At 33.1% G+C, this 14,158-nt stretch overlaps 1 protein-coding gene across 1 annotated transcript; it reads left to right on the top strand.

The window, feature by feature from the left end:
* Positions 1-12,486: 12,486 nt before the first annotated feature.
* LOC114420418 (protein MAIN-LIKE 2-like) lies at positions 12,487-13,815 on the top strand. Its single transcript, XM_028386317.1, has 5 exons — positions 12,487-12,636; positions 12,811-12,930; positions 13,018-13,278; positions 13,360-13,470; positions 13,570-13,815. Exons 1-5 carry the CDS (start codon positions 12,487-12,489, stop codon positions 13,813-13,815), a joined length of 888 nt encoding a protein of 295 aa, XP_028242118.1.
* The last annotated feature ends 343 nt before the right edge of the window (positions 13,816-14,158 follow it).

Here is a 14,158-nt window from a genome sequence, read left to right as displayed (position 1 = left end):
ATTAACCAAAACAGATAAAATGATATGTATGTAAATATTTCAAGATGAAGGGGTAGATTGATTGAAGAATTTTAGTGGGTTTCTTCAGAAGATGAATTTCCAAGTATGGATCACTTGGTGATGCTTCTGATTAGACTGGAGGTTCCATTTTGAGGTGAAAGAGATTCTGGCTTTTCCCTGGGTTAGAATTCCTGGATTTCGTCGAAAAAGTTTTTTTTTTTTTTTTTCTAGTGTTAATACATTAGTATAGCTCTCTAAAATTGGACAGCCTCTCATGCTTCCTTTCTTCTTCTTCTCTCTCTCTTTTCTTTTCTTTTTTTACAGATATGGTTTCTATTCTAAGGGTGGGAAAAAGACGAACAAAATAATGTTTATTATGATAAAATAAGTACGAATTGTGAAATTTTCAAATTAGGAGTTTTGGATTAGGCTGTCGAAACGAAGTTGGTGATGAGATGATGACATTTCCCCAATAGCTGTAGCCGCCCCCGAGACAAAACGTGAAGTTATTAGTTAAAACACATTTTTAATTAATATTTTGTTGGATGATAATCAGGCGAAGATTTGACCAAATGGGCTCAAAAGAAACCAACCACACAATTATTTTACTGATTAGACGAAGAATAGTTTAATACTTCCAATAACTAGCTAGTAACTATTTCTCCTTAATTTGGTCACGTACATAAAATCAGAATTTTTTGTTTATTAGTGATTACAACCTCTAATAGTATGTTTAGACTATAGATAAACTTTTCCATTGGAGAATATATATAAAAAGATAAAGTATAAATTAAGAGTTTAATGTTCTTATACTCATATGATATCATATAATTATAAATTATTATTTAATTTAATTTAAGATAATTATTTTAAAAATAAATAGTAATTAGATGACGGTTATTTTTTTTCCTCATAAATTAAACTTCTTTTATAAATTAAAACTAACTTATATATTTTAACTTTTCTAAAGTTAAATGAGTGGACTTTTATAATAAGTAAGTGTATAAGTTAATTTTAGTTTTTTTTAGTTTATAAATTAAAAAAACAACTCATTTTATCTTATCTTTTTATTTTCTTCTTGTATAACTTCTAATAAAAAAAAATCTAAAGTCTAAAAAACATAACCTAACTCTCGCAGAACCAAACTTCAATCACCTATAAAATATCAAAAGATGAATTAAAGTCCGAAATCAGAAAATAATAAACAACGAACAATTGCAGATTGATTATTTGCTTTATTCTACAACAATAAACCTATTACATTTTGCTCATTATTTTGTCTAAAAACTCATATAGTTCAAGTGACCCTTTGGTCATAAAACACGAACAATTTCTTAAGCATGAGAAACCCATATCTACAACGTAATTACAAATACTGAAATACCACCACTACCTAATAAGCGTATGAGACCCTTTTGGTTGTTGTTTTCCACACGCTTACAACTCCAAATTAAGTTGAAACAAAGAACCAAGATTCCCAACACTTGAAAGCACAAACTTGAACTCTTGAATTAAGCACCTTCGGCTTTTTCTTCAGGCACAAACTTGTTCATTTTCATGCTGCAATTCGACGATGTGTTAAACACTGATGTGGGGACTGAACACCAGAGGAAACAATGATTTGTGTAGCAGAAGAAGAATTAGGGTTGGTGGAAGAGGGTGAAGCAGCAGCTGGTGCTTGAATTTGAAACCTACCCGAGTCACCAGGAAGTCTCATGTATGAGTAAGGAGACTCACAAAGCCATGATCCTATAGGATGACCCTCTTTGTCGCCCTTGGATTGCATGATAGCCTTGTAAACAAAAGGAATAAGACCCTCCATTTTTTATGTTTCAGTTTGAGAAAAAGTAAAAGGAAAGGTTTTTGGGTTTTGGGGTGAGTGAATGAATGAATGTGAGTGGAGAATAATGAGCAATTTTCTTGGGTATAAAAAAGGGTTGGAGGGAAAATGATGACGTTTGAGAAAGTAGTTTTGGATGAGAGTCCAGCTCTTCACGCAAAGCCAGGAAATTTTCAACGCAAGCTCACACGTATGACCTTGAAAGCTACGTGCGAACCAACAACACCTTCATTCATAGCACACAAGTTGAGCAAAAACTTTGTTTCTTTTCTTGTATTACTGCTGTTTAGCTGGTTTTGCTGTGTAACTTTTTGTTTGATGGGTTTGAGCTTTTGGAACAAGGGGTTGGATGGTTTTGAATTTTATTTTATTCCCTTGAAACTATTGACAGAGCACTGGTTTCTTCATACTTTGGTTTTGTCTTCTATTTTAATAATATTATATGCAGACTCTATTTGTTTGTTTAGATGTTGTTTTTAAAGTAAGGTGCTTAATAAATTAATAATTGGTTCGTTCAATGGCGGCCACCTGTACCTGTGTATGTTGTTTGAGTCGGACATAAGATAGTTATTTATTGTCATGCATGTTTTGCATATGAAAATTGGTAGAGGCATATTTTCATAGAAACACCTCATGTTTAGGTAGGTGACAAAATGAGAATGTAGGTGCATGAAAAATAAGATGAAATCAGTTATAATTAAATAATAAATGGATATATTAGAATTAATAGGTGAGTACACATAACATATCTGAATCTATACATGCATGCCGCCCTTACCTAACCAATGTCATTGAACTCATTGGTTGTACCATGATATAATCCACTTTTTTTAATTTATTTCTTCTTCCTATCCATATTTAGAGATGTTCTTTTCCTAGCTATTTAAAATCATCTGTATACTTTAGAATTTAGAGTATAAAAACAAATGGGAGAGAAAACAAAATCCTTACTACTTGAAAGTGAAATTTGTAATCATTTTTTCACGTGATAATCGAATTTTACATTTTTGTTTCAATTTAATATAGGTTTATACATTTAAAGATAATGACGTATATATTTTACATGTTTTGAGTATGAGATTAATTACTAATAGATTATTGATTTGGGCTGAAGTTGAAGCCATGCATAAGACACTTCCTATGGGTTTTGGGCCTTTATAATGTAAATAAAAGTCCACTCACATAGGTTTAGCAATCTCACTTTGACAATTGTACTGTATCTTATAGCGTCAATTTGCCCGTCCCACGTGACAAGACTAGTCAAAAACCTTTCTTTTCCCTGCAAAGTTTATTGGACGCAAGATTAAGGTCTATCCACCAGATTGACAAGACCCATTGTGCACCCTTCATATATACATCAAGCATAATTTAGGTAACAATGAAGTTAAGTACACATTGACATCCGATGTTACAGGCTTACAGCAGAGATGGAGACTACAGGACAAACTAAAAAAACAAAATGAAGGAAATATAAAGAGAATAATAGTCTAATGATTGAAGAGTTGAAGTAGACTAATCTTACTACATCAATTTAATGTTTATAGTAGATTGAATTTTGCACATGTTTTATTCATTTTAAGTATGGGAGTCATTCGGTAGTTGAAGGGAGGAATATAAGGGTTGGAGTAATAAAGAGATTATGAGTTTGAATCTTTCACTAACATAACATATTAATTATTAATATTTTGCATATAAAAAAATGAAATTTCATTGTAAAACATAAGTAATATTCACTCCTTTAACATATTTATTCTATGTGTTTTTGTAACTAATTTCACCTAGGATTTTTGAGACTTAGCTCAAAAACATTCAATTGAAATCAAATTATAATCAATCTTTAGAGTGGGGTGTGAGTCTTGTTGATGAGATTTTACTCCATCCTTGATAACACTTACTCTCTTTTGTCTTTATTGCTTATTAATCTCATTATTATGATTCTTTTATAATGATATTTTTTTTTATAATTTTATCGGTCTCTTAAAAGAGATGGGATTATGAGAGTGTCATTATAGAGTTAACACTCTTTAATAATCAGAAACCGATTATCAAGGTGTGTTTGATCTATAGATGATGAGCGGTTGTCCCTCAACAAGAAACTATACACACAGTCTATCAACCTTAAATGCATGAGCACGACAAGACTTGAAATACTTAATTAACGATTGTCCAGTGATCAATTAAGAACCACACTTAGAATTATTTTTCTTATAAACATAATTAAATATATCAAATAAATAATTATGTTTAATTGTATATTCTAGTGTAATTTTAGTTTAGTCGATCGTGTTTTAATCATTGAACTGTCAATTAGTTTTTCACCAGTTTAGTTGCAAGTCTAACGAAGTAAGCTTAAATTTGATGGGTAGTGGTTGAGAAAAAATCACCCCCACTCAAACCTACGTCACGTTTACAGGGTCAATTGAGGTGCAATGAGTTCAATTTCTAATATTTTATGCTATATCATTGTGATTAAAGCAAATATTTATATACTTTAAAATTCGTAACAATTTACAAGATCAAAAGTTAGAAGCTTCTTTTAGTGTATCTAAACATTAGGATTTATACTTATCATTTTGCGACAGACTGTTCGATCGATAGAACTGTCTTAATTTCATAAACCGTCAGAACTCAAAAGTCTATATTACAGATAAGTTCAAAACCAATTTGCCCGCAAATGGCAGGAAGTTCTAGCGAAATCATTAATTTATGTTTAATTTTAATTTTTAATTTAGTCAATGATCTAGAAAGAAAAATAAACAAAGAGAAAGTCTAAATATGAACATTCTTAGTTAGATACTACCTTCTCTTCTCTAATATTCCGTTCATGATAGAGACATTTTGTTATTACACAACACAATTCTTTGTGTTTATCAAAATTTACACAATATATTTGTGAGAGAAATTAAAACGTCGTTAAGTCAAATAGATCGCTTAATTATGTTAATTAGTTCATGAATATTTTATTAATAAAATATTATTCCTACTTTTAAATGTTGATTGAGGAAGACAGAGTCCTCAGCCCTAAAACATTTTTATTTTAAAATAAGAAAAATTAGAAGTTATATTTTATCGTTATTATTAATCATTATAATCTTAAGACGGACTGTATAATATCATTTGAGCATAGGCATATGTCTTGATCACGATGCAATTTAATTTAATTAGTCGCATTTCAAATTCTGTATCGTATTCAACAACAAAAAATGAAAATCAATGCCGTAAGTTTTTGGTTTCGGTCTCAATATCATAAGACGGTAACGCCCAAATAAAATTATCGAGACATTTGAAACTTAGAATAAGTTATATATATATATATATATATATATATATGTTCTGAGAAAAAAAAGAAGAAGAGGAAGTTATATCGACCTTTCTTTCAATAAAAAAGTAATTATATCGACCTAGCTAATTAAAAATTATAACATTAAGCCGCTGAAACATTTAAGTATAGTTAATTTTTATTTTGGAAAATTAAAAGTATAGTTAATTTTTTTTACTGTAAAAAATAATCATGGGATGTAACTTAATTGTTTGAACATGGTAAATGTTATAAATCCATTGATACAATTTTCGATTCAAATGGTAGCAATTATTGACAAAGAAAAGTAAATTTCATTCATATTAAAAAACTATGGCTTTTAATTTAGTGTAACACTTATCTATCGTGGTTAAAGTGCGACGTCAATATAATTTATCCAGTATTATCATAAGCAGATGATTTCGTACCAGATATTACCGCAATCTTTCTTTTCTTTTTTCTACAAAAATCAAATTATATCATATTTTCTAAATTATTTTAATTTATGTATTTACAATATCCTAAATCTGTTGAATCAGATGCAAGATAATTGAAACAATTAATTAAATTAAATGGTTTTTTTATTGAATTTTGATCTTTTTGACAGCAATTACATTTTTATCTAATCATATTATAATTATATAATAGAAATCAAGTCAATCACCATGTTCCTTTAAAAAAAAAGTCAATCTCTATGTTATAAAACTTAGTCTAATAAGCTTTTTAATTAAATATTAGCGGATTTTGAAGGGGACCGGAAAAAATATATTACTCAACTTATCTAGTAAATAGGTCTAGCTTTTCTTTTTCTTTCTTTCTAATTTTTTTAAGGAAGTAAATAGGTCTAACTTGATTTAAGTCTGATTTAGATTAGACTACAAAATTTTATCTGATTTATTTTCAACCCTAATTATAAACGAAAACTCATAATCTAACTTAAAAAAAACATTATGTTTTTTCACCATTAATGCAGATGATCGAGGATAAAACATTTTTAGTAAGTTTGATAAACATATTGCTTCATTAAAATATTAGAATACCCACTCCATTGTTTCGATCGTATATGAAGTCATGGTTTGCATCATGAGGAAAATCGTAGAGTTTAATATGATGTGTTTATAATCCTGATTAATTCATCAACACCCTGTCACCATGGCATTTTGCTTCTCCATGTCATTTTCTAATAGAAAAATATTTCCTCACGATGGCTGCAGGTGCTACGTTTTGTGGGATGATTTGTATGAAGATGGGAGAACACGTGATATCAATAGTCCATGGTGTTGTAAGTTTTCTTTCTTAATTTTTTTTCTTTTTAAAATAAATTGAAGGCAGCTTGCAAAACAACAAAATTCAACTCATAGCATTGACCCAATAGTGTAAAATTTCAATGTTCACATGTAAAAAATAATCTATTTAACAAAAAAAAATTCTGAATAAATTTTTTTTAGATCAATAACAGTTTATGAGTAAGATTAATTTTTAACTCTAAGAAACATTCATAATTTTTTATTATTTAAATCACATATTTTTTTAATAGGTACATATGTTTGAGTTGAATACAATTAATATACACGGTAAAAATTTTCCCTAATAGTCTCTGAAAAAAAAAACAAAATGGAGGCAACATCATATATATTGCGTACGTTATATTTTTTACAGAATCAATTCGCAAGTGCTACACATATATCATGTACCTTTCAGTCAGTTTCCCAACTACAAGCAATTGGATGTTGATTTTATTCTCGAAATTTCAATGCAGATAATATGTACTCTTGTTGGGAATGATTCATCAATTATCCTAATATGGTTAAGTTGAAACTTTCTCTCACAATGCTTTAATCAAAATTATAATTAATAATTAACAAATCATAATATTCGAGAAGTCAAAACGAATCAATCAATCAACCATTTATTTAAGTCAGTGTTGATATTCAATACTGTAAATAATGCTCCATAATTGTATATAACAAGCATCTATAATTGTTCAGATTACTCAAAATCCTTGTCAGAGAATTAGTCTACTCCCAATCAATTTTATAGCTGTATTGCTTACATTGACTGTTAGTTGGCTGCCTTCAATTAAATACTATTTGAGAAGTTGAGATCAGTTATGTAAAGCTTGACAAGCAAGACGGGCCAAACATAATTTTTTTTTTACTTTATATATTTATCGTTGATTGCTAATATTCTCCAATCATATATAAGAAAAACAATTTATAAACTGTTTATCAATTAGTCTTTAAGTAATATAAGGATCAGGTAAAGACGTTCTTCCTGAAAAAGAAGTTTCTTATTTAATTATCTTATATGTTATAAAGCAATTTTATGCTATTAATCCTAATCCTAAATATAATGCATGTTAGACTAGTCAAAGTAAGTCATGGCAACCAGTATATTGCAAGTTAAAGTCAAGTTAGGGTAGGAAAAATTATTAATTGGCTCATTTAAGTAAGTTATAATGATTCATGTGACTCGCATAAGTTCAAACTCAAGGAGGAATTGGTTGAATTTTGAAGAAAAATATTTTTCATATAATTTTTATTCACTTAGATATATTAAAATGGATTGTTCAGTTCAACTTAATCTAAACATGAAAAGTCAGTTGGTTCAACTCGATCAAAAAATTTTATTGGTCACATTTTTTGTAACCTAACCACAACTAGAAAAATGGCTTTTTACGACGGTTATTAAGTGCTTTTAACGACGGTTGTAAACCGTCGTTGTATATAACGTCGTTGAAACACAATTGCTTTTTATGACGGTTATTATAATAACCGTCTTTGAAAGTGAAAAATTTTCAAAGACGGTTATTATGTAATAACCGTCTTTGAATGCAGTGTCTGGTTCAACATTCAAAGACAGTTATAACATAATAACCGTCTTTGAATGTTACGTCTGGTCGACATTCAAAGACGGTTATTACATAATAACCGTCTTTGAATGTTACGTCTGGTCGACATTCAAAGACAGTTATTACATAATAACCGTCTTTGAATGTTACGTCTGGTCGACATTCAAAGACGGTTATTACATAATAACCGCCTTTGAATGTTACATCTGATCGACATTCAAAGACGGTTATTATGTAACAACCGCCTTTGAATGTTACATCTCCTCGAGATTCAAAGACGGTTATTATGTAATAACCGCCTTTGAATGTTACATATTCAAAGACGGTTATTATGTAATAACCGTCTTTGAATCTCGAGGAGATATAACATTCAAAGGCGGTTATTACATAATAACCGTCTTTGAATGTCGACCAGATGTAACATTCAAAGACGGTTATTATGTAATAACCGCCTTTGAATGCAGTGTCTGATTTGACATTTGAATTCAAGGTATTTATTCCCTGGCAGAGGCTATGACTGAGAGTCTGAGACAACAAATTATAGAATTCCAGGAAACAGTTACTAGTAAGTAATAGCATGGAGTCTATCTTAATTTTAGCATTTGTAAAAACACACCATCACCAGACAAAATTAGGAAGCTCTGAAATAATGGAATATCCTGTCAAACCAAACTACCAAAGGTATCCCAACATGAAAATTAGCAAATATGGCATCCATTTGAAGACAGACACAAACAAATAGATTGAAACACAAGTAAACCTGTTTTGAATTCACTTCTTGGTCCTCTTTGGGCTTGTCACTCATCACTTTCAACTACAACTGCAACAAAGCCCTTTGGACTTGGAGTATATTAACAAAGGATAATATCAAGGAATTTGTTAAATCACAAAAATAAAAAAGCCAAATTAGGAATTCCAAATTTTAAAAGTCACTTTACAAAATTCCATGCCTCTGTACCTCGAATTTCCAAGACCTTCCTAAATTTACTTCGCCTCTACAAGAATCAACAACAAACAGATCAGTTTCCTCGTCAAAATCTAAAACACACAGAGAGGGAAGATAAAGTGATAAATAAAAGAACCTTCTTCGCAGGTGTATCTACGACTCTCTGTAAGAATCAATAGTTTTCCCTACTTAGGGTTCAAGACTTCAACCCCTCGCGGAGGCCACCAGTGCACGACGAGCGGTGCACGGTTTGTGGTGGCGCGTTCAGACGATGCCAACAAACATGAGCAGAAACACCAGAGACTTCTATTCTGGTAAAAGCCCTACGAGATTGTCGTCTTCGAGGCCGTGCTGGTTCCAATTATGGCAACAAACACGAGCAGGAACACCAGAGAGATCTATGAACAGATCTGTCACCTCTAAAGCTCCATCAAGAAGATTTGTTGCCTCTAGATCTCTCTTGCAGTGTTTGGGGAGGAAGCTGAGGGGCTTGGAGAATGAGAAGAGGAGGATGATGGAAGAGCTGAAGTGATTTCGGATTCAGATCTTCTTTTCAAGTTCAATGAATTACCACCGCGTTTTTCTCTTGCGACGGGTTTTGAAAAACCGGTGCTAGGGTTCAAAGAAAGGACAAGCAGAACAAAGAAAGGAGTTCGTAGCAGAGGACGACGAGGTTGCGGTTTTGTTTTTTTTTTATTTTGAAAATTACGACGGGTTTTTACTAAAAACCGGCGTAAATTATAAGAAACATAACATTCTAAGGCGGTTTTCAATAACCGCCTTAGAATGTGCGTCCTAAAATGCCATTTGCAAGCCAATAATTTCAAAAATGCCACCGCACCACTTATTAAAGCGGTTCCTTATACAACCGACGTAAAGTGCGTGTCTTAAAAAAGGCTTTTTGTAGTAGTGAACCTAACTTGACAATCCAATTTTTTCTTGGTCACAATTTTGAGTTTGACAGTTCAACTCACTCTACATGGGACATTCCCAGTAGGGTTAGATGACCTAGTGCTCAAAGTAGAGAAGCTCAAATAAATTTAGATAATTATGAAAAAATCAATTAATTAATTTATTTGGTCATTTATTTTCTTGATTTTTCAATAGGAATATATCGTCATGTAAGTTTCTAAAACTCAATACTTTTATATTCTCAATTTTATAGTATTTTTAATTTTTCATCAAGCCAATGAGACGCATACTACATTCATCTAAATATATGACTCTTAAGAAAGTTTTTTTAATTTAATTAATAACATTGAATTTGTTAATACTTATGTAGTATAATATACACAATGGAAACTCATTTTTGTCATATTAGGAGGTGCATTCTCTATATACAACAAAAATATGTTTAATACCAAGACATCTAGCCCAATTAGTTAAGGTGTATGAGTTATTATAAATCCCTTAGTACTTGTTTTTAATGACTACAGATAAAATAAAAGATTTTTGTTATATATAATGCAAAAAGAATATGTGTTTCTGTTGTTTATGAAAGACATGTCCCATAACACAATGGAAACATGTTTTCTATGAACAATACACAATAGAAACATGTTTTCAATCAATATGAAAATGTGTTTTCATTGTGTATTCTTCACAATAAAAATTGTTTTCGTTGTGTATTATTCTAAGATACACTATAAAAAAAGGGTTTTTGTTGTGTATTGAAGAGAAAAACTAAAAATGAGGATAAAATGGTAACATGATACATTTTTGTAAAATGGTGAAAAGAGCAAAAAGAGGGCAAGAATAGCATCCCCTTGCAATACATGTGTCAAATTGATTTAGGCTTCATATATAGTCTTACCCAATTCTTCCTCTTCACCCAAGGGTGTTGCTAGGTGCACCCAGCAATATTGCTGGTGCACCCAACATTTCACTTGAATATTAAATTTAAAAAAGAAAAGGGCGCACCCAGCATTTAACGTTTTTGCGTTTCTTCTTCCTTTTTTCTTTCCTCCACTCTCCTCCGCGAGTCTTCATCTTCTCCGTTTGTGGCCATTTGGAGCTGCATTTTTTTTTCTTCTTCTCCGCCGTCGAGGTTAGTTTCACCTTCCTCTCTGTTAATGGCCTGTAACATTAGGGTAGAGGATTTACCTTAGAGAACTTAGGTTAGGAATTTCGAGTGCGGAAGACGTTTTGAAGTTGTAACGTTAATACGGAAGAACTTCTTCCGTAAGAAGGTTTGCAATTTTTTTATTAATTTTTTTTATAAATTTAGTTGCATTTGTTTGTTTTGTATTAAAAATAGGAATTTTTTTTAATAAAAAAATATGTATGATTGCATGGTGGTATAATAGTATATATTTGGTAACATTTTTGTGGCTAGGGTAAAAAAATATGTATGATTGCATCAAAATAGATATTAGGGTTAGTGGCTAGGGTTTAGTTAAGGGCCTAGGACTGACTGTATGTCGTTAGGGCGTAAGGCTTACGGGGTAGAGGTTAGTGTTTATGTTAAGGATTAGGGTTGAGTGTAGGGGTTAGTTTAGATGTTAGGGTTTAATATTTATGAGAGTATGTAGTTAGGGTTGGTTGTTAGGGTTTAGTTTAGGGCTTAGGGGTGACATTAGGATTTGGTGTGGGGCTTAGGGTTTAATATATGTTGTGGTATGTTGTTGGTAGGTAGTTTTAGAAATGGTAAATATGTAAAGGGGTAGGGTTGGTGGTTAGGGTTTATTCTAGTGCCTAGTGGTTAGGGTTTATTCTAGTGCCTAGGGTTGAGCTTGGGGTTTGGTTTAGGGTTGAGGGTTTATTTTAGTGGTTATGGTTGAGCTAATGGTTTAGCTTAGTCGTTAGGGTTTAATATATATGTTGGTATGTTATTGAGAGTTTTAGAAATGGTAGATATGTATGGATAGGGTTAGTGGTTAGGGTTTATTCTAGTGCCTAGGGTTGAGCTTTGGGGTTATTTTAGTTGTTAGGGTGTATTTTATTTGTTAGGGTATAGGTTATGGTTTAGTTTACATGTTAGATTTTAATATATATATATATATATATATATATGGTTGTATGTTATTGAGTTTTAGAAATGGTACATATGTATTGGTTAGGGTTGAGGCTCTGGTTTAGTTTAGTTGGTAGGGATTTTTTTAGTGGTTAGGGTTGAGCTTAGGGTTAGTTTATTGATTGGGGTTGAGGTTAGGGGTTAGTTTAGATGTTAGGGTTTAATATATATGTTTGTTTGTTATTGGTAGGCTTATAAATTATAAATATATAGTGCTTAGGGTTTAGTTTATGTAGTGCATAGGTGTTAATGTTTAGGGTAATGGGATTAGGGTTTTTAATCTAGGGCTGAGGACTTAGGGTTATGTAGGTTTATAATTATTTGAATAGTGAATTTGACAAAAAAAACACATGTTCATCATGATTTGCAAATCATGGTTAGAACCAGAGGTTTAGGTTGTGCATTAGGTAGGGTTATAGGCAGAGCCCTGGGTAGACAGGATGATCATCATGCAGATGATGTTCCTCAATAGCGTAGGCCTACCGCATCCGCACGTAGGCAACGGGTAGCTGCCCCTGTTGCTGAGGATGTTCCTAAGATGACTGAGGATGTTCCTGAGATGAGTGTGATGACTAAGGATGTTCCTGGGATGAGTGCGGACGTACCTGCACCTGGTGCAGAGGGCTCAACTGGTGACGGTGTTAAGGGATCAGCTGCTGATGATGCTGAGGAATTCCCAGGTGGTCACGTGACCCATCAATGCTGACTTCGTTTGTTGAGCATGTTGCACATAGCATATGGAGTGGAGAGGTATTATAATTTTTACGTAAAGTTATTTGTTAATTATTAGTTATTGTTGAGTTGTTTGTGATAATTAATTTTTCATATATTGTTATTTGGAATTATCTGTGCTTCAATTCAGGAACGTCTTGAATTGAAGTTGGTCTCCCACGGAAGGAAGGTTGAGAAATTTGGGAGGCTAGCGCCTGAGATTGAAGGGCTAATCGTTGCCACAGGATTAACTCCTTTGATCGCGTGTTCAGTAGTCACTGGCGATCCAAGAGTTATATTCTCTTTTGTCGAGAGGTGGCACAAGGAGACTAGCAGCTTCCATCTTCCAATATGATAGTTGACCATCACACTGGATGATGTGGTGTCACTCCTCCATCTGCCGATCACAGGCGCCTTCCACAGCTTCGAGCCTCTACTTGTGGACGAGGCGGTCATCATGTTGGTGGAGTTGCTTGAGGTCTCGGGTAAGGAGGCTAGAGCTGAGACTGTACGGTGTCATGGGGCATATGTACGCCTGCCATGGCTACAGGATATCAATCAGACGAAATGCGAGGCCCGACAGTGGATTGTTGCAGCTCGTGCTTATTTGCTACACTTGGTTGGTTGCACTCTTTTTGCTAACAAGAGTGCAACACATGTTCATGTAGTGCATTTGGACACTTTTCGAGACTTGGCTTAGAGTGTGAGCTATGCCTGGGGAGCTGCCACGCTGGTGCATATGTATGACCAGTTAAATGAAGCTTCTCAGAGCACTACACGACAGATTGTTGGGTACCTTACTTTATTACAGGTAAATTTTGTGTTTGTAATATGTTAAATTGCATTATGATGTAAATATGTTTTTTTATGTGTATTTGACATTGATTTTATGTTCATCTCATGTTTGTAGTGTTGGATATATAAGCACTTTCCCAGTGTGCATGACTGCGTCACTGATGATGGCTATGATGAGATGTCCCCACGTGCCTGCCGATGGCTTACTACAAAGGCTTATATGAAGGGATTACCATCATTGTTGTACCAGACATGTTTAGATGCTTTGATGATCACTAACGTGTGTTGGATGCCTTATGGTGACCACCGAGGTGTTAGGGCGTTTGACCGCATTTCATGCTTCCAAGGTCAGCTTAGATAGGGTTCTATTGTGGTCACACTTTGACCAGAGAGGGTGGTGCGACAGTTCGGCTACGTTCAGACCATCCCTCCACCGCCTATTAGTGCCACATTGTCATATGATGATATCGACGACGGGTGAATGCACTACTCGAACCATCTAGCAGTTGCGGGTCAGATTTGTCTTGTGCCTGGGCAGGTTTCAGGAGATTACATGGAGTGGTTCTTCCTGATATCTCATCCATTCATAACACCCACACAGGCAGGTGATCAGCCCAGACATCCATCTGTTCCACAGCATGAGGTATACATGGAGCCAGATATTCCGGAGGTCCCAGTGGTAGCAGAAGGTCGACCATCACAGG

This window comes from Glycine soja, chromosome 7 (assembly GCF_004193775.1).
Source record: "Glycine soja cultivar W05 chromosome 7, ASM419377v2, whole genome shotgun sequence".
Taxonomy (NCBI): Eukaryota; Viridiplantae; Streptophyta; class Magnoliopsida; order Fabales; family Fabaceae; genus Glycine; species Glycine soja.
This window is presented reverse-complemented; position numbering and strand designations above follow the sequence as displayed.